This window comes from Labeo rohita, chromosome 5 (assembly GCF_022985175.1).
Source record: "Labeo rohita strain BAU-BD-2019 chromosome 5, IGBB_LRoh.1.0, whole genome shotgun sequence".
NCBI classification, from domain to species: Eukaryota; Metazoa; Chordata; class Actinopteri; order Cypriniformes; family Cyprinidae; genus Labeo; species Labeo rohita.
The window spans coordinates 20,535,868-20,563,093 of NC_066873.1; the positions used below are offsets into that span (position 1 = coordinate 20,535,868).

At 36.8% G+C, this 27,226-nt stretch overlaps 3 protein-coding genes across 53 annotated transcripts in view; 1 reads left to right on the forward strand and 2 right to left on the reverse strand.

Annotated features, from left to right (window-relative positions):
* Positions 1-2,786: 2,786 nt before the first annotated feature.
* Positions 2,787-6,686, reverse strand: ubb (ubiquitin B). Of its 50 annotated transcripts, none has more exons than XM_051109926.1 (4): positions 6,576-6,680; positions 5,414-5,538; positions 4,123-4,273; positions 2,787-3,894 (listed from the first exon to the last, which is right to left on the reverse strand). In XM_051109926.1, the coding sequence occupies exons 2-4, from the start codon at positions 5,536-5,538 to the stop codon at positions 3,019-3,021; spliced, it is 1,152 nt and encodes a 383-aa protein (XP_050965883.1). In that variant the 5' UTR covers positions 6,576-6,680; the 3' UTR covers positions 2,787-3,018. The 50 variants fall into 50 exon arrangements, with proteins under 50 accessions (XP_050965883.1, XP_050965872.1, XP_050965873.1 ...); XM_051109915.1 differs by having other exon boundaries at positions 4,123-4,501; XM_051109916.1 differs by having other exon boundaries at positions 4,123-4,429; positions 5,342-5,538.
* A 2,318-nt stretch (positions 6,687-9,004) lies between these two features.
* cenpv (centromere protein V) lies at positions 9,005-13,012 on the forward strand. The gene is made up of 5 exons (XM_051109938.1): positions 9,005-9,227; positions 9,448-9,546; positions 10,132-10,201; positions 10,325-10,439; positions 12,330-13,012. The coding sequence occupies exons 1-5, from the start codon at positions 9,202-9,204 to the stop codon at positions 12,464-12,466; spliced, it is 447 nt and encodes a 148-aa protein (XP_050965895.1). The 5' UTR covers positions 9,005-9,201; the 3' UTR covers positions 12,467-13,012.
* A 47-nt stretch (positions 13,013-13,059) lies between these two features.
* Positions 13,060-27,226, reverse strand: part of pigl (phosphatidylinositol glycan anchor biosynthesis, class L) — a 31,683-nt gene continuing 17,516 nt past the window's right edge. Inside the window, exons 3-7 of one of the 2 annotated variants that reach the window (XM_051109937.1) lie at positions 26,426-26,516; positions 21,029-21,096; positions 16,673-16,704; positions 14,352-14,485; positions 13,060-13,756 (exon numbers count right to left, since the gene is read on the reverse strand). In XM_051109937.1, coding sequence (XP_050965894.1) covers positions 13,628-13,756; positions 14,352-14,485; positions 16,673-16,704; positions 21,029-21,096; positions 26,426-26,516 — 454 coding nt within the window. In that variant the 3' untranslated portion in view covers positions 13,060-13,627. The remainder of the gene's footprint in view (positions 13,757-14,351; positions 14,486-16,672; positions 16,705-21,028; positions 21,097-26,425; positions 26,517-27,226) is intronic. The other variant, XM_051109935.1, reaches the window with a different exon arrangement.

Below are 27,226 nucleotides of genomic sequence, written 5' to 3' on the forward strand. Positions count from 1 at the left end.
GCACCAGAAACACGCACATGTCGTAATCTGTGACGAATGCAGGCGAGAGCCAATGAGGGTTCGATTTTGGCTTCTGAAGATTTGGAGTTCAGCGCACAAATAAAATCACTTAATTTTGTAATTATGTTGCGTTTTGGTCTATTGTATGGTTCTATTGTTAGTCACAGCATGTTGGAGAAAACGCCTTTTGTGTCCCACCACGGCAAACAAAGTAAATATTACACGAATGGTTAAACGATTGCAGAAATGTTATTTATTTTAAGGGTTCAAAGTGTAGTCTTGTTTAACATCCAAATAAAATACATACGAATCACGTTGGTACAGATGCTCTCAGTTTAGAATTGTAGCGTATGTTTTCCAACCGAACTAATTTTTTTTTTTCTATAAAAAATGCTAAACGTCAGTGAAGGCGGTGGTCCAGTAATGAAATCAGTGTATGAGCATAACGTTAACACCATCTACCCCAGGTGAAAAAAAATGTGCAGTTCCATAATGTACAGTGCTCTATCTTCACACATTAACTGTGTACTTAATGTACTGGAAATTATTATTTAGTAAGATTATCTTAAGAACATCTATAGTGTTCTCAGCTGTGCAATTTTGAGACATTATTAATAGGCCCTATCTAAAATGTGCTTTTACCACACTATGTGTTAAAATAATGTATGTATTTACCCATAGGCGGATTAACCATATGGGCAATTGGGCAGGTGCTCAGGGGGACCACGTCCTGGGCACCACGTCCTGGGCGGGGCACCACGCAAATACATTTTCTCGGGTAAAACAAGCAATGTATTCTCAAAAGCAAGCGATGTATTCTCAAATGTCTATCTAGCTATGGCCTGTGCCCTTTCGCCAGAACGTAGCCTACCCTAAATGTTTTGTTAAAAGTTTTTTGTTTCCTCCTGCGTGAATCAATGGATGTGCGATCTATCGCCGGATGTACACATAGTAGGTGAACGCTTGCGCTTTCGTTTCGACGTACACAATAAAACATATATTACTATTATACATATATTATATGTATAATAGTAACATAACATACACTAACATATATTATATCCACATATTACTCAAACAGATTTTAGGGATTCCCGTCTCTGCACCTGAAATGAAACTACCTCACTCACAGAATCTGAATCTGCCAGTGCATTCCAAATGTGCAAATGCGCATTTTACTTTCACTTTAGAATTAGCGGCAATTCGGCGTCAAAAGATTGAATTGATAACAACAAAACCATCGTACAGAACCGAGAAATAGAGATATAGAAATAAATAAAAATAGAAATAAATAAATATTTTATTTTTATTTTTGCCTTGATAAAAGCATGCATTCTCTTTTCCATAGTCTCCATTGTTACTGATTGTTACTGACTTCCAAATAGTTTGTAGTTGTTCCCAAAGACTTGCTTTTGATTAAACTTTTGTGCAATCTATCTTTTCAGATATCTATTCAGTCCCAACAAGCTAATTGTATTTCGAAACACTACTGTGACTAAAGATCTTACACTAATCATTACAGAAACAAGCATAACATTGGTTATCACCAGTACTTCGTTTAGGGCAGTTGTGGCACAAACCTTACATTGGGTGATGGTCTAATAAATTTGTTACGCACAGTAGCTGTAATTGCAAACAAGACCATGCACTTTTTACACCGGTCTTTGAAAGCAGTAAAACGTTCAAAAATTATTTTGTCAATTAAATATAAGTAAATGAAAAATGACAACGACTCTAAAAAGACTATCCAAACTTTCTTTGTTTACCATTAACAGATAGGATTATTATTATTATACCTGCGACAGCTGGATTCACTCATAAAATATTTCAATTTGCTGCATACTTTCCAGATTTATCTCATTTTAGAACAGATTACACCTGTATGAGTCGGGTTCACAGGTTATAATTTATCAGAGTACACTGAAAAAGGTGGTAGCTTTATTTTGTAAGGGTTTTTACTATATTTATATTATAGTACTTCTAAGTTCATTAATATGAAATTTAATATTTCATATTAATAAACTCAGCATAAAGTGTGTGTGTGTGTGTGTGTGGAAATGGGGGAAGGGGGCACTCTAGGTGCCATTGCCCAGGGGCACCAAAGAATCTTAATCTGCCACTATATTTACCACTACACCCCCACCCCGGGCCCACCTAGGATATCACTTGGCCCACCCTCACCTCATTTCTGGAGCCAGGCCTGACTGGAACAACAAATAAATGCGACCAACAAATATACAAATAAACTGGATCAACAAATACAAGCAGAGCAATGTACAGATACAATTTCTTAACAACTTAGGTAAAGCTTAATTAGAATTTCATTAGGGTTACCAGACACTTGATGGCACCATCTATCCATTTTTAAACTTATAGCAGCAGCTGTTAAACAGGCCCATAACAGATTCTACCGAAATAGATTTTCAGCAATTTTCACCCTAGATCGTTACCAATCAAATATGGCATGTTAACAAATTAGGCAGCCGTCATATAGCTTTTAAATTCTAGTCTAGTTAAAGTTTAAAGTCTACTCTAGTTTAAAGTCTAGTTAAAATAACCACAACTTTTACCATTTATCTAAGATCCAAAAATGTAATAGTCTTACAGACAAAGCCACTAATTTAATTAAAATATGACATCAAGTAAGACTTGCATGGTCCCTTTTGCATTTTGCATCAAATGTGTGTTCTTTAAAATAAAACAAATGTTCTGTTTCACTCATTTTAATTTTTAGCTTTCTTTGACCAGATCTTGTATTAGTAGTTGTACACAAAGACAAGGAAACATTCTTACATTTCAATGCTTTTATTTTGTCATTTTGAACATAGAAAACAAACAGGTGGAAAAACATAAAATGCAATGGTATTCAGTATTAAAGTATGGGGGGGAAGAGGGGGAAGAGGGGGAAAAAAAAAAAAAAAAAAAAAAAAAAAAAAAAACAAAAAAACAAAACAAAGTGGTGAGTGCATGAGCACAGGATACTGAAAGAATTAAATGTCCGTCTCTGAGATTGTCCGTTTAAATATCTGAACCTCCCCTAAGACGCAGCACAAGATGCAAGGTGGACTCTTTCTGAATGTTGTAGTCGGACAGGGTACGACCATCTTCCAGCTGTTTGCCAGCAAAGATCAGCCTCTGCTGGTCAGGGGGAATGCCTTCTTTGTCCTGGATCTTTGCCTTGACATTCTCAATGGTGTCGCTTGGCTCAACCTCAAGGGTGATGGTCTTGCCTGTTAAGGTCTTGACGAAGATTTGCATGCCTCCCCTGAGACGCAGCACCAGATGCAAGGTGGACTCTTTCTGGATGTTGTAGTCTGAGAGTGTGCGGCCGTCTTCTAGCTGTTTGCCGGCAAAGATCAACCTCTGCTGGTCAGGGGGAATGCCTTCTTTGTCCTGGATTTTGGCCTTCACATTCTCAATAGTGTCACTTGGCTCAACCTCAAGGGTGATGGTTTTGCCAGTGAGGGTCTTGACAAAGATTTGCATGCCTCCCCTGAGACGCAGCACCAGATGCAAGGTGGACTCTTTCTGGATGTTGTAGTCTGAGAGTGTGCGGCCGTCTTCTAGCTGTTTGCCGGCAAAGATCAACCTCTGCTGGTCAGGGGGAATGCCTTCTTTGTCCTGGATTTTGGCCTTCACATTCTCAATGGTGTCACTTGGCTCAACCTCAAGGGTGATGGTTTTGCCAGTGAGGGTCTTGACGAAGATTTGCATGCCTCCCCTGAGACGCAGCACCAGATGCAAGGTGGACTCTTTCTGGATGTTGTAGTCTGAGAGTGTGCGGCCGTCTTCTAGCTGTTTGCCGGCAAAGATCAACCTCTGCTGGTCAGGGGGAATGCCTTCTTTGTCCTGGATTTTGGCCTTCACATTCTCAATGGTGTCACTTGGCTCAACCTCAAGGGTGATGGTTTTGCCAGTGAGGGTCTTGACAAAGATTTGCATGCCTCCCCTGAGACGCAGCACCAGATGCAAGGTGGATTCTTTCTGGATGTTGTAGTCTGAGAGTGTGCGGCCGTCTTCTAGCTGTTTGCCGGCAAAGATCAACCTCTGCTGGTCAGGGGGAATGCCTTCTTTGTCCTGGATTTTGGCCTTCACATTCTCAATTGTGTCACTTGGCTCAACCTCAAGGGTGATGGTTTTGCCAGTGAGGGTCTTGACGAAGATTTGCATGCCTCCCCTGAGACGCAGCACCAGATGCAAGGTGGATTCTTTCTGGATGTTGTAGTCTGAGAGTGTGCGGCCGTCTTCTAGCTGTTTGCCGGCAAAGATCAACCTCTGCTGGTCAGGGGGAATGCCTTCTTTATCCTGGATTTTGGCCTTCACATTCTCAATGGTGTCACTTGGCTCAACCTCAAGGGTGATGGTTTTGCCAGTGAGGGTCTTGACGAAGATTTGCATGCCTCCCCTGAGACGCAGCACCAGATGCAAGGTGGATTCTTTCTGGATGTTGTAGTCTGAGAGTGTGCGGCCATCTTCTAGCTGTTTGCCGGCAAAGATCAACCTCTGCTGGTCAGGGGGAATGCCTTCTTTGTCCTGGATTTTGGCCTTCACATTCTCAATGGTGTCACTTGGCTCAACCTCAAGGGTGATGGTTTTGCCAGTGAGGGTCTTGACGAAGATTTGCATGCCTCCCCTGAGACGCAGCACCAGATGCAAGGTGGATTCTTTTTGGATGTTGTAGTCTGAGAGTGTGCGGCCGTCTTCTAGCTGTTTGCCGGCAAAGATCAACCTCTGCTGGTCAGGGGGAATGCCTTCTTTGTCCTGGATCTTGGCCTTGACGTTCTCAATGGTGTCACTTGGCTCAACCTCAAGGGTGATGGTTTTGCCAGTGAGGGTCTTGACGAAGATTTGCATGCCTCCCCTGAGACGCAGCACCAGATGCAAGGTGGATTCTTTTTGGATGTTGTAGTCTGAGAGTGTGCGGCCGTCTTCTAGCTGTTTGCCGGCAAAGATCAACCTCTGCTGGTCAGGGGGAATGCCTTCTTTGTCCTGGATCTTGGCCTTGACGTTCTCAATGGTGTCACTTGGCTCAACCTCAAGGGTGATGGTTTTGCCAGTGAGGGTCTTGACGAAGATTTGCATGCCTCCCCTGAGACGCAGCACCAGATGCAAGGTGGATTCTTTTTGGATGTTGTAGTCTGAGAGTGTGCGGCCGTCTTCTAGCTGTTTGCCGGCAAAGATCAACCTCTGCTGGTCAGGGGGAATGCCTTCTTTGTCCTGGATTTTGGCCTTCACATTCTCAATTGTGTCACTTGGCTCAACCTCAAGGGTGATGGTTTTGCCTGTCAAGGTCTTGACAAAGATCTGCATGCCTCCCCTGAGACGTAGCACCAGATGCAAGGTGGACTCTTTCTGGATGTTGTAGTCAGACAGTGTGCGGCCATCTTCTAGCTGTTTGCCGGCAAAGATCAACCTCTGCTGGTCAGGGGGAATGCCTTCTTTATCCTGGATCTTGGCTTTCACATTCTCAATGGTGTCACTTGGCTCGACCTCAAGGGTGATGGTCTTACCAGTGAGGGTTTTGACAAAGATCTGCATCTATAAACAAATTTAGAAAAATAAGATCATCAATTATGCATAAACTAATTTAAAACTACTGGTACACGTTCAATTACAGCAAAATGAAAGCAAAGATCATAAATTAATGCTTCAGGAAACTGAAACGCCTTACAAAATTCCAAAGTAATCACACTTGTTTTTGTAATAGCACTTTAATACCAATTTCAGCTTTTGACTGCACCTCACTTGTTTTAGTCAACCAGAAAGCTTTAAGGCGGCTCTGTCAACCACAAATTCAGTGTAGGACTAACATTTTGTACTTTTGGGGGGTTTGCACATCTCAGTTTTATTGTTTAGTATATTGTAAGCATGGTTTACTTAAAACCATAGCTGATAAATTATGTTTGTATTTTACTCACTTAAAAATAAATGCATTTGCTAAATTACACGTAACATGATTAAATAGCGATAAGGCACCCTTATCCAAAACCATCTGAATGGCATTTCTTTTAATTTTTACTTTCTAAACCATTTTCCGAAAGATCACTTCAGTACTGGCCGGGAAAAATGAATAAGTACGTGTTAAATTGTTTTACAAATTATTATATCCAATATCAAAACATAACATACATAATTATCTAAAAGGTTTTTCAAAAACTAAATAAACGACGGCAGAACTACGAGACATGTTGTTTTATTTAAAAACTGTACTGCGCAACACCAAACACCCTCTTTCTCTAACATGGCGGCGGTACAGTAACATCCGGGCTCTTTGTTCAAAGTGTACTATGATTCAGCAAAAATACATCTGACGAAACTTAACCCGATCGTAAGCACAAATATAAAAATTTTACAATTAAAAAAGCAAACATCCATTTTGTAACTTGATCTTCGATGTTACGCTTCTTATTTTGATTAAATAATTGTGTATTAACTTACAGTTTAATACGTCTAACGTTAGACACCGAGAAAACGACCGACAAGAATCAATACAATACAACTAAACATTAAGAATGAAACGTTATTCTTAAAGTCCTGAAGAATATTATAAAACCCAACTGAATGTTCTTTCTTACCTTTTAGAAAAGCTTGTTGCCTCTGAAAATGTACGTGTCCTCTTGTTCGTAGGAAAAATCTGCCGTTGAATGCGAGTGCTACTGTATTTATACAAACCCAGGGGCGTGACGTTTACGGTACGTCACGTGACAAGATTCTTCCGCAGTCGAAAGCTCTATTTGTTAAAACGTTCAAATATGCTTTAAAACAAAAAAATTATATGATGTTTTTTTAGGAATTACATGTTTTGTATATGTATTTTAAATGTATAATTATTATCACATAGTATCAAAAAAGGAAGTCTCCAGAATATGCTAGAATGGGCTGGACTCTGGTACACTCTTCAGGCAGTGATTGGCTGGATGGGTTGTTTGTTCGTTTTGCTATTGGTGATTCAGTCCTTTGGTATCTGGGCCAGGCAAAGAGCAGGGCTATTTCATAGTGATAACACCAATAAACTGATCTAAAATTTAATATTCTATAAATCAGTCTTATTAATAGTTTGATCAAAAACTACAATACCTTGCTAAAGTTATATGTATGGGACCAGTTCTGCATGGTTTAATAAAACCCCCAAACAAACACATAATTATAAGACAGAAGTAACTGTTATCCCTAAAGGAGTGTTTGTTCAAAAACATGGTTTGTTTACAAAAATGACCTTCACTGTAGCTCTGTTTCCTTGAAGTACATTATTTGTGTTTTAGCCTGGGCTTTGTACAAAGTTGTGTCAACCAGTGTACTTAATATAGAACGCAATGTGTGACACAGATGGCATTGGCAACATGTTGACCTCAGACATGCTGCCTGCAGTATCTGTTGCAGAAATGTAGGTCATTTTCTCTGGGTGAGCTAACAGACATTGCCACAGCCATTCACCACTATTACAGTAGGACCTGACTTGCAAATGAAAGTGATGGGATTTTGCCTTGTTGGAGTCTTAGTCAAATCTTATTTTATTACAAAAAATGGTCTAAAGTCATAATAATTTTCAGGGCTTAATTCTGTTTTCTATACTGTATACTATATGGTGGACAAAAATGTTTCTTATTTCCCATGCAACTTTGTGTTGCCATGGCAGGAAACAAGCATGCATGAACAAAGCTACAAACAAGACGAACCAGCTCTAATTTTGCTCAGAGATTTCCCTAAGGCATTGCTGGTTACTGTTTGTTGTAAGCAGTTTCTTTGACCGAATGTACTGTGCTGTTTGTGTGCTGTTAAAAACAATACCATAAAATAATTACCCCAGATGATTAAACATTAACTGCTTGCACTTCAAAAAGAGACTATATTGTGAAACTGCACTTTGAGCCTTGTTTATCTGGACAGTCATCCACTTAGTGGATTAGTATCATTGTGGAATCATGTTCCTGTTCCTTCTTCCGTGTGCTTGCTAACAGCTGCTAAAAGATTATCTAGATCACCCAACTAAGCAACTTTTTTTTGAAAACTGGGGGATACTTTACATTTTGACCCGTATCACTCCTAATTATATAGCGAAATTAACACTGAGGTGAAGGTTTAAAAAGACAACCAGGACAAGGTAGTTATCCTAGTGTCATCAGTTTGTTTTTAGGCTTATAGATATGGTCTTGTCTGCTGTTACATTTGGGTCTCCGTCTAAACCCAGTGAGACTTGGCACTTGAAAGTGCTCTAATAATATCACGGGTCGGTCAGCATTTATGTTAATATTATAAATGTGAAATTCTTATTTTACCTCACTGCTCTTCTTGTGAACATCTGTAGTGTTTTTGCCTTGGGCTCTTAAAAGCGTGTTTTCTATCGAAGAACTTACAAGAAAATGGTTTATAAGAAAATTACAGGAAATACATAACATAAATGTTCTGAAGTTCACCAGAAATTTCCTGAGTATTATCACCTGACCCGTGCTGATACAAGTCACGCGTTGCCACATCACCAGACTGAACTCATGTTTATTCACATCCAGACCTTGTACCTTGAACTTTCAGGAATGTGTGTGCGTATCATTTAAAATCTTCAACATCTTTTTGTAAATTAATCTGTCATTAACATCAGACATTACAAATACAGGATGTTAAGACATATAAGCTGTTATAATAGTATTTATAAGTATGTTTCACCATATTGTTTGAATATCTGTCGACGATGGAAGTGTTAGGACATAAGTCAATAGTAAAAAATATATATATAAAACCTCTAACTTTGTCAACACAAACTGGCTTAGTCTCATTTTAGTCTCACATTTTTATTATTTTAATTTATTTAACAACACACTAACCCCCATAAAAGTCATGTGATTCATGTTCATAGGCTATCTGTATTATGTATACATTGCTTATTTCTATTCATCTAATACAGTTCAGCCTGTTTCGATCAAAACAAGTTTTCTTTCTGCTCTGATTTTATCCTGGACTTTGTCTGGGCTTGTATCGCAACAGCTGAGCGGGTGGAACCAGATGACGCCGAGGGCAAAATGAGCTGGCCGAAGCATGTGACCCAGCCAGTCAACAGTGTTTGTGCTGTTTTTAAAGCAGCAGTGATAGTTATCAACAAAGTATGGAATGTTCTACATGACAGCATGACTTAACAGATTAAAACCGGTTAGGTTGAAGACGACAAAGAACTGGTTTAGCATATGTACAGATAGAGGTGCTAAACAAATGGCGTACATAACTAAAGACGAAAGGTAGGCTATATATAACTTACGTAACGTGAACTTTCACTGCGCCATGGAGTGTTATGGACCAAAAGAGTGATTAAAATGGGACATTAAACAGAGAATACACGGGTGTTTATATTGCTGCCCAACTAAAACAATCCCTTAAATAATTATATTTATCCGTACACGTTGCTAAATAGATTAGCCAATAGATCGTCTCCTCATGTAAATATCCTGTTCTTTCCAGGGAGCGTGATGGTCTTGTGAAACACACCGGAGGTTGCCACTGTGGCGCGGTGCGTTTTGAGGTGTGGAGTGCTCCACATTTACACGTGTTCAATTGCAAGTAAGAACCATCTACAGCCACTGACACAGTCAGAGCCACACTCACAGGACAATGGTCAAACGTGTGATCGAGTAATCACGTGGATGGCTTTCTGAATCGAGTAGTCATTCAGGCAACCTTGATTCATTTGGCAGTATGAATACCTGGGAAGTGTCATCTGGGTCATTCGACGAAGTGGGTGTATTTTACACAATAAAAAGCCTAAAATCATTCTTGTAGGCAAATTATGTTTTTAAATGTTTTTAAATCAGTTGTTGCCAACAATGTCATGGCACTACAAGGTAAAATACACTGTGGTACTGAATTAAATGATCCCTTAGACTGACAGACAGGACAAAAATATAAGATACAGTGATGAAAAATGAATAATGTTATTATGATTATCATGTGAATGTCAGGTTTATTTATGAAATTTTATGTCAGAGATGCTAGCTATCTAAAGAATGCTGGCTGTGATAAAACATAGCATAAGTTGGTGTCAGCTTTTCATAGTTACAGTCATTTACAGTCAGTCAAAAGAGACAAAAGTCCCCTTTTCATGAGGTAACCCACCAACTGATTGTTTCAATTTCTGTTGTGTTTCAGTTGCAGTATTTGCACAAAGAAACAAAATCGCCACTTCATTGTGCCAAAGTCCCAGTTCACCTTGCTTCAGGTATTTGATTTAAAGCATTTACACAGGATCTGGTTGAGCTCTGGAGGCTGGGTGTTATGGTAAATACATTTGAATATTCAGAATCTAGATAATCCTAAATCATACAATTATCATCTTTCTTAGGGCTCAGACAATATAACAACATATACATTTAACACACACATGGCCAAGCACACATTCTGCAAAACCTGTGGTGTCCAGAGTTTCTACACTCCACGTTCCAACCCTGATGGATTTGGTGAGTTGAACAGAAAGTGGACCACCTTTGGGATGTTTTATTAGGGGTTCAAATGCGTAGTGCTGAAAGTGCCTATTGAAATTGTTAGAATTGCCGAGGATCAGCAATCTCCACCTAAAACTGATTGAGCAGAACAAACCGTAAGTCGTAGAGACTTGAAACTTGGGATGGTAGTACATCGTTTACAGCATCACCAAGGCTCGCCCCAGTTGGCCTGAACGGGGGTGCTACAGCAATCAAAAGTGTGAAATCACTCATAACTCCTAAACCGTTAGTCGCAGACTCAAGTGTCTTATGTGCTTGGAAATGGATTCCTTGGCTCACGCCAGACACAACGCATGTCTCGGATTCTAAATTTTCAGGTATTTTGGATTTTTTGAAAAACCTACTTTTGCAAAATTAGTGCTAGTTTTTTCACCTGATCGGAGCCAAAACGGTACAGGAAGATTCTTTGAATAGTGAATATCAGTGATTATCAAAAAAATTGTAACTTTTGACTCACTATAGCAAAGAGACGCCTTTTACTACAAGGATTATATTTTTTAAACAGAAAGAGATATCTTCGCCAAACTCAGAAAGAGCTCAATATGAGGTCACATGAAAAAACAAAAAACAAACGTGGAGCTTAGCCAGTTGGTGGTGCTATAAGAGGGAAAAACCTTAAAAACAGCTATAACGATGCAACCATTTGTCCCATCAACATGAAAATTGGTATGCACGGTCTTGGTCCAAAGCACCACAAGTGTCTGTAAGGACATTTGCGTATCTCAAAAAACATGGTTGCCATTGGCCAGTGAATTTTGAGCACCTATTAGACAAACTTAGCCGAGGTCCAGTTTGACTCATGGCTCGCAAGGTCTGTGAGGAATTTGAAAGAAATCAGCCACTGGGGGGCAATATCACATTTTATATGACCGTAAATGGTTGTATATTGCATGGTTTTTCACACGCAATATTCATATGATAGACCTCCTCATTTCGGACAACTATAGAGGCACTTCTGTCAATCAAACCATTTGTCAGATGATTGAGAAAATCTAAAAACCTACTTTTGTGAACTAGTGCTAGGTTTTTCGCTCAATCTGAAAAAAAACCACTGCAGTACAATTATCTGGACTCTCTAGGTCAATGATTATAAAATAATGTAGAAATTTACCCTTTAGGAAGCTATAACAGGGTCGTTTAAAAAAGAAAAGGGGCCTGTCCCAAAAGCCTATAAAACCTAAACAAAAACTCAAAACTTCACAAAACTATGTACACATGTGTACATAGCACATGTGACAGGTGATTGTAAACAAGCATGCAAAGTTTTATGGAGATCACACCACAGGTGGCACTATAGCAATTAAAAGGCTTCAGAAACACTGTATTTCTATGGCAAATGATCTCAAATTGCAGAAAATTGATCAATCTCTTCATTCTGAACAACTTTTCCTCTAGAACCACTGCTGTCAATCAAATTGTTCTTTTAATATTTGATATTATTTAAAAAACCTGCTTTTGAGAAATCTTCCAATCCAACCATATGTGGTGCTATCACTAAAGTAAAAATCATATCATATTTAAATGGTAAATTACCTGGATTTGCCAAAAATATTGTTTTACTCATTGATTTAGGTGGTTACAGGCTTGCTAAATAATACAATGTCTTTTTTCATATGTCCTTAAATGCCTAAAACCACTTGAACCCTGAAAATCGCTGCTTGCAGTTATATTTATTATTATGATTTTTTTACAGTCAATTTTTACTGCATCCAAAGACTGTAATTATTTATAAACACAGTACCTTGTTTTATATTAAATTATGGAACATTTCTTTGTTGAAGCAAAAAGTTTGCTCTGTTACTTGTGTGTCTTTTTACAAGTTCCAAATCTGCCATATGTTTCTAGGTGTGGCACCTCATTGTTTGGACCCTGGAACAGTCAAGAGTGTCACTGTAGAAGATTTCTGTGGGGAGAACTGGGAGGAAAGTATGCAGAAGCATCAAACTATAAGAAGTATGTCAAAACCAACAACGGACACATAACTCATAGTTTCCATTGTCCAATTAATCCCTAAAATTAAATTGTACTCTCCTGCATCTTAAGGCATTTTCTTCACTAATATATTAATGACACCATGAATCAGACTCAGGGTTTTGTGACTTTTGTTAAATTCACATTTATGGATATACACATTTACAATAAATATTTTTCTTCTAAGAAAATGGACCACAAATGCTGATGACTAATCTTGTATACACAGCACAGGTATATATAGATTTTTTTGAAATAGCTTTTTATAGCTGTACAGTCTAGAATAAAAACATCATCTCCCCCAAATGAAAGAGATGAATTCTAGAGATTTTAAGATGAAGAGGGGATCTCTTTGGTATATACTACCTGTTTGCTTAAGAAATGTATCAACATGCATGTCATATGACAAAATGGTAGCAAAATTGAATGGAAATAATATAGATATTTGGGAGAACTTGATGAAGATTGCTGAATGATATTACTACCCATGTTTGTAATGAGGGGTCTGATATAAAGAAAACTAATAAAAATAAATTATCTAAAAAAAAAGTGTTCTCATCAAAAAAATTAAATCGTTTTTTCTCTTTATCAGATTTATTTTAAATATATTTATTGCATGGTTTTACATTGGCATATGCTTGAAGTCATCACAGAACATAATAAACTTACAGTGTTATAAGATATCAAAATTACATGTCAGTTTTGAAACCTTACTGAATCATAAGATTTGGTACAGTACTTACTGATCCATTTGAAACAGTGCTTTAACTCTACTTTAATAAGTCTAATAACAACAGTAACAGCAAATGTAAACAATATACAGAATCAAATTTCATCCTCCATCCCCTGCATACTCAAAGGCACAATCTGTGTTTTGGATTCAACTACTGTATTAAAGCGCTTAACTCCCCTAAACCTAAACCTCCACAGAAAGCTGGCTTTCAGAATATTGGATTGTTTGGGATAAAGTCTGTAAGGTTCTCCATTAGTGTCTGGAGGTTGGAAATGCTGGCTTATTGATATATGCTGTCACTGTACAGTACTTCAGTGGCAGCATATTTGGAATTAAGTTACATAAAGAAATAAGAAACATGAAGTAAACCTATACTTAAAAATTTCAGTGCATAACTTCAGTCCTACATGGACAGGAACGGTGCCCAAGACAATCTAAGCTAATAAATCTTCACATTCTTTGTTTCCATGGTGATGGCCTGGAACGTGTTTACAAACATGTAGCGCGAGAAAAATATGTAGAGCCGGCGGAACCACAGCAGCTGAGAGCGATGACAGAGCATGGCTTTCTGAGGAAGAAAGAGAAAGGAATGAACAGACTTTAAAACAAGAGCAATGAGGGCATTTTTTTGAGTGGATTACTTTTTTTATAACTTCTATATGACTTTTGTATGACTTATATTCATATAACTTATGAAATTAGGTAGTTGACCTGACTCAAGATGACAAACGAACACACAAAATGCTATCATCGGCATGCTACTGTAAGAAGCCAGACTGGTAGGGCCAGTTCAGACTTTGGCAGGTCAGACAGATGAACCGTTTCATTCAGAGACCTCTCAGCTGGATTAGTTAATGCACACGGTAAAGGTTCAAAGTACCAATGAGTTAATCAACAATATAGCCTTTGTTTTCAAGAAGGAGCTTTGAGAAGTTATGAATGTTCAGTATTCATAGTCTGCCATTCAGTGTCCAGTCTAGGAATACATCTTAAAACAGCTGGACTGTAAAAAGTGAGAAACGCCTGAGACACCTGTAATATCTGGTAGTCAAAACTGATGATTTCTGATTATTACTGATCCAGGGTGTGTCTAGTTTTAGTTCAAGAGTCATTAAGTAAAACCAGAGCTTAAGCTCTTTGTTTAAACATGATTAATGACGCACCTTGGCACGTTTATACTCCTCCTGTCCAATGACGCAGCAGAAATCAGAGGGAAGAAGCCAGCTGATTGGCAGCTCTAGGACTGACAAGTACTTTCTGAGTAAGTTGACGGAGTGAAGAGAGAAGATCTGGCAACCTGTAGGGACAGACAGATAAAAAAAAAAAGTTTAAATTTTTTTCATCAATTAATTGTTGGACTTTTCTAAGGCTTTTACAGCTTTATTACTATAAGATAAAGATTTAGCCTCATTTAAACTGCATTTTGGAAGTTCAAAATTGGGGCACCATACCAGTCCATTATATGGAGAAAACTGCAGAAATTTTTCCCCTTAAAACGCATAATTTCTTTACGACTGAAGAAAGAAAGAACGAACATCTTCGATGACAAGGGGGTAATTTTTTTTTTTTTTTATCTCTCAATATTTCTGAGGACTTCATAGCATTTTCTGTTATACTGTAATAGAATGATTTAGAAACAATACAAATATATTGACTTGCATTTTCTAGGTTTGTTTCTTCTTTTTTTTTTTTTTACACATCAAATTTGGTAGGGACTCACGTTTTTAAACAAAATGTACAATATTGTTCAAAAGTTTTGAAAGAAATTAATACTTGTATTCAGTAAGGGTGTATTAAATTGGGGCATTTAAACTGCATTTTTGGAAGTTCAAAATTGGGGCACCATACCAGTCCATTATATGTAATTTCTTTACGACTGAAGAAAGAAAGAACGAACATCTTCGATGACAAGGGGGTCAGTGCATTATATGTGAATCTTTGTTTTGGAAGTGGACTAACATTTTTAAGATATTATTTGAGACAAATAACATTTTTATATTATATTTATTTATTTTAAATTCAATTATTTTGTAAATATATTTTTGCATGGTGGTAACAAAATTTACAACCATAGTCTAAGCTGTAAAGTGTTTTTCACAATAAAGATTATATCAAGACAAAATAAAATTATTAAATATATTAGGTTAGGTAAATATGACATTTTGGTAAATTTTTTTATCTCTCAACATTTCTAAAGACTTCATAGCACATATTTTCTGTTATACTGTAATAGAATGATTTAGAAACAATACAAATATGTTGACTTGCATTTTCTAGGTTTGTTTCTTCTTCTTTTTTTTTTTACATAAAATTTGGTAGGGACTCATGTTTTTAAACAAAATGTACAATATTGTTCAAAAGTTTTGAAAGAAATGAATACTTGTATTCAGTAAGGGTGTATTAAATTGACCAAAAGTGACAGTAAAGACATTTATAATGTTACAAAAGATTCCTATTTTAATTGCTGTTCTTTTGTTTTTTTGTTCTTTCTTTTGATCAAAGACTACTAAAAATAATGTTTAATGGTTTTATTATATTAAGCAGGAGCACAACTGTTTTCAACATTGATAATGATGTTTCTTGAGAAGCAAATAAGCATATTAGAATGATTTCCGAAGGATCATATGATATTTATTACTATATTTAAATACTATTATTTTAATTCTATTAACATTTCAGAATATTATAGTTTTACTGTATTTAGATCAAAATAAATTCCAGTCCCCAACTTTTAAAGGGCATGAAAAGGTACTTAATGTGGACACAAAGAAACCTCCTAATACTGAGTGTTAATGACAGGGTCATCAGAAAGAAGATCTGGCTGATTAAATAAACACTAGGACCTAGAGGTTGACGGAGGATCTGTTACGTAACATAAGGTCTGTCCAGAAGCAGATGGAAAACACTGGATTAGCAGGACTAATCTGTCTTTAGTATGAGTGGACTGACTCTGAGAACGAAATTCAGCTGGAAATTTAATGCGTCATATTTTTAAATGTAACATCAGTCAGAAAGAAGACTCACTGAAATTACCCTTTGAAAATATTTTAATCATTAGCCCACTGAGCACAGAACTCTTCTTCATTTGAAAGCATATCGACCCCTAGTGGTGTGAGTCGTAAATTGACCATTTTATCTGCATTGGTTCTGCTCTATCTATCAGATGTTTTTAGCATCATCATTCTTTGCATTTTCGAACACAATGGAGACACACAGCAACTGTGATCTCAGACATTTCCTTGCTTGGGAGTAAGAGAGGGTTGGTCTAGTTTAGTGGTGGATCCTGGGAAACTGTCATGGAAGTACAGGCCTACGGGAAGTGTTTTCCAGAGTGTACTTAATAAAGTCTACCAGTGGGTGGAGTACTTTGCCTAGAAAATATACCAGTAATATGTGAGGGAGACCGCCTATTCTTACTCTACTGATTATTAATAATATTTTTCATAATATTATGTATTATTTCACCTAATTTAATGACACTCACCTTCAGGTAGCCGTCCAGCAGAAACTAGATGCCTGTTGTCAAAGACATGAAGTAGAAAAACATTAAACAATTACGATTAATATAACACTCATGCTTCAAAAATATATTCTTAATGTGAAAATAAATGAACCTGATAAAAATAGCATGCAAAATATTAAAACTTCTTCAGAGAATGCATCATGAATAAAGAATAAATACAATTTATTTTTGTCTTCTGGCACTGTCAGAAAATGTTTAAAATTTTTTAAAACATTTCTTATTTTTCAAAACATCTTTTACATTTTTATATTTTATTTATTTTAAATTATATTATTTTAAAAATATATATTTTTGCAAGGTGGTAACAAAATGTACATCCATAGTTTAACTTATAAAGTGTTTTTCACAACAAAGATTATTTCAATACTAAATATTTAAATTATGATAAATATATTAGGTTAGGTAAATTTGACTGAATTTTAATTATCTCTCTAAAATTCCAGATGACTCCATAGCACCTCCCTTATGCGTCCCCAGACCTCAGATTGCAAAACCTTTGTATATTGTATTATGTGCAGGATAAATTTCTTTTTACATATTTTCTGTTTGTTCTTCCATTACAAACGTACTGTTCACTCAGTAAAGTAAACTGTGACATATTATAACCAAAAATTCTTCATACAGTGGACTACCACTAAAACTGATTAAAAAAAAAAAAATTGGGAGCAAAAATTATTATGCAGACACTTTGACCTGGCCATGTTTTGCTCAGGTGTTTTTTCTTTAATTGCTAATGCAACCTTTTTACACCACAGGCTGAACAAAATTAAGCATTGCTTAGTAATTATTCAACAAAGTACCGATAATTGTGTAAATATTGTCATACTAACAGTTTTCTGATTTTTTGGTTGATTGTAATCCATTACATATCTTTCTATCAAAGTTATCTGACATTCAGATGAATTTGTTCTGACACAATTTAACTCTGAGTTCTCGTCATATTTTATTACCATTTTCTAAACTACAGCGAACAAACTGTGATAATGTGAGAAATGTTGAAGGTGTCTGAATAAATTTTGGTTTGACTGTATTTACACTATATGGACAAAAGTATTGCGACACCTGACCATTACACCAACAGGCACTTTAATGACACTATATTCATTGACATTGGAAGGCTTTCCGCAAGATATTGCGGATTGTGTTTCTGTAGGTATTTTTGCCCATTCATCCAGTAGAGCATTTGTGAGGTCAGGCAGTGATGTTGGAAGAGAAGGCCTCGCTCGCAATCTCTCTCTGGGCCAGTCAAGTTCTTCCACACCAAACTCATCCAACCATGTCTTTATGGACCGTGCTTTGCGTGCTGGGTCACAGTCATGGTGGAAGAGAAAAGGGCCTTCCAACAAAGTTGGAAGCACTGCATTGTCAAAACGTCTTGGTATGCTGAAGTATTAACATTTCTGAATAATGACAGATCTTCCGATTATTTTGTCTTCAGTCTTCTGAAATGTCTCTCTCTCTCCCATTATTCTGTGTGTGTGTTTGTCTTAAGGACACACACACTTCCTGAGGTCTTGGTTTTTCTCAGATTAGGGTGAGCTCTAAATCCATATGCAGTTCCTGGAACTGTCTGTCATGGCCTGGCTCTCCCAGTCACACCACCTGTGTTGGCCCGGAGCTCAGCCCAAGACGACCTAGTCCCAGCGCCAACTTCACCACTGCTTCCTCTCCCTCTCCTTCTCACACAGACAAATAAATTCATCTACAACAGCACAGAGACAGATGTCCGAAAAGATTGGCTCTGTTTTTTATAACCAGACATTGCTCAACAACTTAAACCTTGTTTGTTCTGACTGTTTTACTGCGAGCCTTCATGCAAATCATTGCCTCGCACCAGCAGAAAGCTTTATCTGTTGTTGTTTGGATGCCTCCATCACCCATATTATTGATTTAAGCTTTGATATCCTAGTGCAGAAGAAAGGATTAAGACTCAGACAGTGTGAAGGTATCAGACAAAGTCCTGCTTCATGCTGAATTGTTGTAACCACTCAAACAACAAGCTGTCTGATCCATAAACTAGGATCTGATTTTCCTATTCTTCTAAACTGATTTAGTGTTTTGCTGCTCTGCCGGATTGTAATGTCAGCAATTATTTGCAGTAATGGTATGATATCTAGATACACTTGAGTGCATGTGTTTGCATGCCCTTGTTGCCTTCTATAGTCTATAAACCCCTGGCAATGTATACAAAAATAAGAGAGAAAAATATATTTTATTTAATACTTATTGAATTTGAAGATTAGAGTAAATGTAACTTATTTTGTCTTTTGGGAAACATGTAAGTATCTTCTGTAGCTTCTGAAGGTCAGTACTAAATGAAAAAATATGACATTTAGGCAAAATATACACATCTCCATTCTGTTCAAATGTTTTCACCCCCCAGCTCGTAATGCATGTTTTTTCCTTCTGGAGCATCAATGAGCGTTTGAACCTTCTGTAATAGTTGCATATGAGTCCCTCAGTTGTACTCAGTGTGAAAAGATGGATCTCAAAATCATACAGTCATTTTTGGAAAGGGTTCAACTGACAGAATTTGTGGGACCTGAAGGATTTTTCTGAAGAACAGCGGGCACTTTAACTGTTCAGGACAGACAAGGGACTCATGAACAACTATCACTAAACAAAAAAACACAGCTGTGGATCATTCAGGTAACAACACAGTATTAAGAATCAAGTGTATGTAAACTTTTGAACCAGGTCATTTTTATAAATTTAACTATTATTTTCTCTTGTGGACTATATGTAATCATCTTTTATGTGAAATATCTTATTCAGGTCAGTACTAAATAAACAATAACATGCATTTTGTACGAACCGTCTTATGTTGGTAAAATTAATAACATTTGTAATTATTTTGAAAGGGGGGTGTAAACTTTTCACCTCAACTGCATGTTCACCAAAGCTGTATTTATTTGATCAAAAAATGTAGTAAAAAGTAATATTGTGAAATAAATGATGCACTTAACTGTATATGTGTGTATTTCTGTTAGTCTGATGTTATGAATGTAAAGCGTGGTTCTTCTGGGAGAATGTGGACTAGGGGAAGACTTCAGGAAGTGTTTCAGAGAAACTAAGTTCCTTTTTTTTGTCTGATTGACTTTGCATTCAACTTTACTGCACTTCATGGTGCCAGTTATAGGTGTATTAAGGAGTCTGGGCATGTTCAGATGTGACATGAAATATCTTTACGCCATCCTGCTGCAAGACCAGTATGTTTTTCTATCTGGTCCTGGCTGGTTTATGTTGGGTATATCTGGTTTGGTAATAGTCTGGCTTGTGGACTAACACAGCCATGCTGTTTACCAAAAACATCTAGACGGTAAAAGCTGTTTGTGCTGATGGAGCTAAGACAGCTAGCTAAGATGCTGGACTGCTCATCAAAGTATGTGGGCAAATTTCAGCTCTACTGTACATCCTGCTTCAATTATGGATGAATGAAGCTCTTTGCTATTTCATCTGGACTCACTCTATTAGAAACAATTTAGGAAATGTTAAATAGGCAATATTATGCTTTATGAAATTGTAACAAGACACATCAAACAGCTTGCCAAATGATGGAAAATCTCTGTTCTTGCTGAAGCTATTGTAACTGTTGCTTTTTGTGGGATCAAAAACAGTATTATTTTCAGAATTTAGTACAGTGTGACTATGTACACTGCCATGTCATTCAAGATGTTCATGTCTTTCTTTCTTCAGTCGAAAAGAAATTATTTCGACTGAAGTTTTTGAGGAAAGCATTTAGAATTTTTCTCCATATAGTGGACTTCAGTGGGGATCAGCAGGTTGAAGGTCCAAATTGCAGTTTTCGATGCAGCTTTAAAGGGCTCTACGCGATCTGTGTACTCCGGTTCAAAAAGGTAGGGGAGGGCAAAAAACTTCATCTCACTTTCTCTTCCGACTTCAAAATTGTCTGACACTGTTGTTTTACCTTTTTTTGCAAAGGCCGTTTAAAGTTGTCGACACAGAGCTAGTGCAAGACAAGCATTTGTGGTTAAAAAGTATATACATTCGTATTTTTTTTTTTAGAAAATGACCGGTCGTTTCGCTAGACAAGACCCTTATTCCTCAGCTGGGATCATGTAGAGCCCTTTGAAGATGCATTGAAACTGCAGTTTGGACCTTCAGCCTGCTGATCCCCATTGAAGTCCACTACATTTAGAAAAATCCTAGAATGTTTTCCTCAAAAACCTTAATTTCTTTTCAACTGAAAAAAGAAAGATATGAACACCTTGGATGACATGGGGTGAGCAAATTATTAGGAAATGTTAATTCTGGAGTGAACTAATCTTCTAATTATGACATTATTCACAGGTTTACCTGAGGGTCTTGTAGATGGCAATATGATTAGCATGTCCACTCACACCTCTGCCATCAAATGTCAGTACCTGTGGAAACACACAGCATTAATCAGAGAATGATCAATGAAATAATTAGTTTACATTTGTTAATGCACTATGTATCATGTATCATGATTTTTTGAAAGAATCTAATACTTTTGTTCAGCAAGGATGCATTTTTCAAAAGTTACAGTAAAGTTCTTTTTAACTTTCTATTAATCAAAAAATCATTTTTAAAACATTAAGTTTTCAACAAAAATATTAAGTAGCACAACTGTTTTCAATGTTGATAATAATAATGTTTCTCAAGCATTAAATCAACATATTAAAATGAGTTCTGATGGACCATGTGACACTGAAAAGGTTACTCCACCACAAAATGAATTTTTTTTTCAGTAATAACTTATATGTTTGATGCATTCTGACAGCTCTCTGACCCTCCCATAGACAGCAATGTAATTAACACAACGTCCAGAAACGTAGCAAGGAGATTGGTAAAATAATCCACATGACATCAGGGGTTCAGCCATAATTTTAAGATATGAGAATACTTTTTGTATGCAAAGAAAACAAAAATAATGACAAACGGATATGTTGTTTTTCGTTCAAATCAAAGCGTAAATAAACGTAGAAAACGTATTCACGTGGCGCAGCTGACACAAAACAGCATGTGCTGTTTGCGTTCAGGGGTACGCTCCAAAATGGAACTAGGGTGATGCAGAGGAAATTGTTGAATAAAGTCTTTATTTTTGTTTTCTTTGCATCCAAAAGCATTCTTTTAGCTTCGTAAAATTACGGTTGAACCCCTGATGTCACATGGATTATTTTACTGATTTTCTTGCTACGTTTCTGGACGTTGATCATGTTAATTACGTTGCTGTCTATAGGAGGGTCAGAGAGCTGTCGGAACGCATCAGAAATACCTTAATTTGTGTTCCGAAGATGAACAAAGCTTTTATGGGTTTGGAACGACATGGGGGTAAGTGATTAATGACAAAATTGTAGTTTTGGGGTGGAGTAACCCTTGAAGATTTGAGTAATGGCTACTGCTAAATATTTTCACATTATTACAGTCTTTACTGCATTTTAATCAAATAATTGCAGCCTTGGTGAGCATATGAAACTAAAACATCTTACCGACCCCTATATTTTGAACGGTGGTTTATATTAATACATTTTAACATTTTAAGATCAATGACAATGTTCTTGCAAGTGCAGTGCAAGTTCTGCAATATAATGGAATAATCAGGTGGAACTTTTCTGTTGCATCTCACAGAACAGAATGTAGTATGCGAAAACTCGCAGGCTTTTTCCCATCTGCATTTTTTCTTCCCGCTGAAGAACAGGGGTGAAAAGGTGAACACAAGATGAAAAAAACAAGCAAAAGAACAGAACTTGAAAATAAGATGAAACACAAGCCAAAGAAAAGCAGTAATTTGAAGACTCAGCAGTGGACTTGGTGGGAGTTGTTGCCAAAACTGTGTGGAAACGTTTCTATCTGTGTATCGTCTGCTGTGTCACCAGACGAGGGATTCTGTCTTTGGGAATGGGTGCTTTCCAAGCGGCTGCTGCACATAGCTCGAGAGTGCCAAGGGTGGAGGAAAATATGGTTGACAAAATAATAGATTGTGGCAGGTATGTAGATTGTTGCCAAACACAACGAGGCGAGTGAGTCAGCTTTCAGAAAAGACTACTGGCATGAACGAGAGGGAGGACAAATCCAAATGCTGTGAACAGCAGAGAGACAGAGCTGAAATATGTTTACACGCATGGTAATAGGTTTCAGTCTGCCCAAATTTTACATGACACAGTGTGGAATGTAAGATTTATAGAATAAAATCTGTCTTTCAGAGCAGACGTGCAACACCAAGGCCAGCTGTAGTTTTATGAACATGTACATGCTGGACAAAGCCAAGCAGCAATTCTGTTATCTAGGTCTGTTCGTTTGAATTCACATAAACAAAGAACTTTCAGTTGGAAGAAAGTGTTTACATAACCTTTTACAATGATAAATCATTGCTTTAGTCCGACTGAAGCTGAACTTTAAAGTGCAAGCAAACACACTTACTGACGTTTGAGTTTGAGAAAAACACAAGATAAACACGTCTGCACACACATATACATTTATGTAAGGCATAAAGATTCAAAGCCAAATTTAAATCAGAATGAAAGTCTGGAACAAACAGCAGTAATGCACATCTGTTTAAACCAGAGGAGGCTATTTGTGTAATAGTGCCCTACCCACAATCCTCTGCTCGTTGCGAGAGAGCGGTAAAGCGCACAAGATGGCCACCAGTCTTTTCCCAAAGCCAAAGTCAAATTGGAGTGTAATGTTATAGCTCAACATCAGTATTTCCATCCACACAGTTTTTTCGGCTTAAATCAAACATAAAATTAAGGTTCCAGTGGAAAAATTAAAGGATCCACCGGGTTCAGTCTGTATTAGTGAGTGTGTGGTTTGAAGTCAGACTGGTGTGTTGGTATAGGTGGGAGTCCACTGTACACTTTTGGATGACAGTCGACCAAGTCATGTCGCAAGAACATTGTTTTGTTTTCTGGCTTGTTTATGCTAGTCCTCCGTGCTTGGCGTTATTTGGGAATTTCATGGCATGCGGGCTGAGAAAGAGGGAGAGGGAAGGAGAAAGAAAACATTAAACAGTACACGTGAGAGAGAGAGGAGGTGCAAGAGGGAAAAATATTTGTTCAAATCTTGATTTCAAATTTTTTTGGGATCTTTTCTGGAAGTCCTTAGTGCAGGCTGATAGATATCTCTGCGTTGGCTTGCCAGCAGTGACCCTGGGGAACCGAATGTGTCTGCTTCAGCCGAGTTCAGCAGTATTACGGGACATTACAGCATGTGTAATTAGGGCTAAATACAGGGGGGCAATGAAAAACTCACCTGAGTGAATTAATCTTGCTAATACAGATCGGAAAGTAAGATCTGCAGCAAACACTCAGATCAGTGGTTCTCAACCTCTTTGACTCATTAGCCAACACGTTTCAAAGCCCCCCACCATATTAGGTAAGATATTTCCGCTTTAATTATGACAAGGGTGCTTGCCCATGTGAAAAAAATACTAAAATGTATTTGAAATACATTTATTTTGTGCTGAGTATACGACAAATACATTTACATATTTACATGTTTAATAAAAATACCCTACAGTTTTACTACTAAACTGGTAAACTTAAAGTCTGTTAAATTAGGACAACTAAGTTGTGCTTAATGCACTTTAATTGTGCTGAGGTCCAACTAAAAATATACTGACGTATATCTGATTGTGCTAAAGTGAAACTATTGCAAGTACACTTCAGGTACAGTTAAATATCTTGCATTTAAAGATTTATATTATATCATACAATCCTAAAATCTTTTGCCTTCAGCATCTTTGTTACATTTTGTGCCAAGAGTGACTTTTAGATATTGGGTCTTAACAAACTTTCCTTTAGTATCTTTTTTTTCAAGGCCCTGTATGGTTCAGTTCCAGAGATACTGCAATTTCAGTATGGTTCCAGGAGTAAACGATTACATTATATAAATTTTCGGTGAAATTAAAACACATTGTAGACATAATATTAAGAAATGTGTATTGTGCAATAAAGAAATACTCCAAATAAACTTTAATTATAATTTTATAGCAAGTCTTAAGTAATATGTATATGTAATATGCAATAAATATGTTAATGGATTTGATGTATACGTAGTATGAAATAAATGTATTGTAAATAAATTTTGGCATAGTTTTTTTTACTAGGGTGTTTTAATATTTTTTAATAAACAGGAACTGGTAAACAAATAGAAATAATAGTTATTTGGGGGTAAGAAAAATAATCTATATCTGTTTCTTAGCATTTTAATGAAGTTAGATTATTTTATACATTAATATAATTAATTATAATTGTATTAAAATTCAATAAATTCAATTAAAAAAAATCATTTTGAATAATTAAAGTCATCGTGCGCCTCCTGGAAGTTTACTGAGTTGAGAACCACTGGCTTAAATGGCCTATTATTGCGATCTGACTGTCACATGACCATTTAAAACCTCTATCTTATCCAGGGTCAGTGTTTTATACTTAAAGGAGAAGTTTACTTCCAAATCAAAAATATACAGATAGTTTACTCACCCCTTTGCCATCCAAGATGTTCATGTCTTTCTTTCTTCAGTTGTAAAGAAATTATGTATTTTGAGGAAAACATTTCAGGATTTTTCTTCATATAGTGGACTTCTAACTTCCAAAATGCACTTTAAATGCAGCTTCTTTGAGCATTGCGGGTTATGAATGTTAGGGTATGTCAAAAACTCCCATGTCATTTTCTCCTCCAACTTCAAAATCGTCCTATGAGAAAATGAGATGGGAGTTCTTGTTTTTTTTTTTGACCCGGAATGCACAAAGCACACGCAGAGCTAGACATGACAAGCATTTGAGGTTAAAAAGTATATAAATTGCATATTTTTAGCAAAAAACTGAATAACCGATAGATTTCGCTTGATAAGACTCTTCTTTCTCGACTGGGATCGTTTAGAGCCCTTTGAAGCTAAATTTAAACTGCATTTTGGAAGTTAAAACTCGTGGGCACGATAGATTTCCACTATTTGGAGAAATATTTTCCTCAGAAAACACAATTTCTTTACGACTGAAGAAAAAAAGACATGAATATCTTAGATGAAACGGTAAGTAAATTATCTGTAATTTTTTTTTTTCTGGAAGTGAACTTCTCCTTTAAATAAAAACAATTATTTGGAGAGTAATTCTTATTTTTAGGTAACAGTCTTATCTAAAAATAATACTGTTTCTGTCAGAGACACTAGTTTCTCATCTCTCCTGCAGATTATTGTATGTTTATTTATTATATATTTATCTTTCGGCGTGTGCTAAAGTGTCTCTGCAACCTTGTGTTCCCTTATCATGTGTCTCTTTTTTTTTTTATTAATAATACCCAAAACAACCATTTTAGCTATCCGGAGGGAACGTTCTGTGAAAAAGCACACGCTTGTTTCCTGTTTCTTAATAATTTTTTAGTGCACTCTGCGCTTTCACAGATTTAGGCCTCTCACTGATCTCAACTTCACAACTGTACCACTGTCATGTCGAATTGCTCTGAGGTGTTTTAGAGCAGTGGGTCTCGGGGCCCACTGCTCTGCTCATTTTGTATGTCTCCCTCATTTAACACACCTGATTCAGATCATCAGCTCATTAGGAGAAAGATCCATGAACTGAACTGAGTGTGTCAGATTCAAAAACATACAAAATGTGCAGAACAGTGGGGCCCGAGGTCTGGAGGTGAGAACCACTGTTCTAGAGGGAGATCTACACTCCAGTCTTCTGGATAAGGTGGTCCTGAATGGGTATCAACATTCTAGAAGTTACCTACCACACTTATGCCATAGTTTCGGATGCTTTTGAGGATCAGAGAGGAGATCAGTGAAGTGCTCCACTGGATTGCTGGGTCATCTGGAAGTGCTCTGCATGAACAAAAGGAGAGGAGGGAAAAACATAAAAGCATTATATGGAGATTTCAAACATTATTATACAGAAAAAAACAAAACAAAACACTAGATTTCTACAATTGTATGTGCACATACAGCCATCATTTCTGTCTCTACTGTAAAATAAAAGAGTATTTGTGCAGTGAAGTGAAAAATAAAGTTACATTTGCAACTGTGAGATAAAGTCACACTGCAAAAAATAAAGTCTTACTGGGAAAAAGTCACAATTACTTCCTTTTTACTGAGAAACAGGCTCTCTCTATCAATGTCCATCAATTTTATCATCTTAAAGTGATAGTTTACCCAAAAATGAAAATTCTGTCATTAATTACTCGCCCTCATGTCGTTCCAAACCTGTAAGACCTTTGTTCAACTTTGGAACAAAAATTAAGGTATTTTTGATGAAATCCGAAAGCTTTCTGACCACGCACAGACAGCAAAACAACTACCATGTTTAAGGTCCAGAAAGGTAGCAAGGACATTGTTAAAATAGTCCATGTGACTTGTAGCTTCATAAATTTATGATTGAACCACTGATGTCATATGGACTATTTTATGTCTATGCAGGGTCAGAAAGTTCTTGGATTTCATCAAAAATATCTTAATTTGTGTTCTGCAGATGAACAAAGGTCTTACGCATTTGGAACGACATGAGGGTGAGTAATTAATGACAGAATTTCAATTCT

What these genes read in the sequence shown, in the direction of transcription:
- cenpv (XM_051109938.1), top strand. Translation starts at nt 9,202, where the DNA reads ATGGCGTACATAACTAAAGACGAAAG. An exon ending in TACATAACTAAAGACGAAAG is followed by an intron (nt 9,228 to 9,447) that starts GTAGGCTATATA and finishes TGTTCTTTCCAG; the next exon opens with GGAGCGTGATGGTCTTGTGA. An exon ending in TTCCAACCCTGATGGATTTG is followed by an intron (nt 10,440 to 12,329) that starts GTGAGTTGAACA and finishes ATATGTTTCTAG; the next exon opens with GTGTGGCACCTCATTGTTTG.
- ubb (XM_051109881.1), bottom strand. Translation starts at nt 5,538, where the DNA reads ATGCAGATCTTTGTCAAAACCCTCACTGGTAAGACCATCACCCTTGAG. An exon ending in GCAAAACCATCACCCTTGAG is followed by an intron (nt 3,895 to 4,122) that starts GTTGAGCCAAGT and finishes ATCACCCTTGAG; the next exon opens with GTTGAGCCAAGTGACACCAT.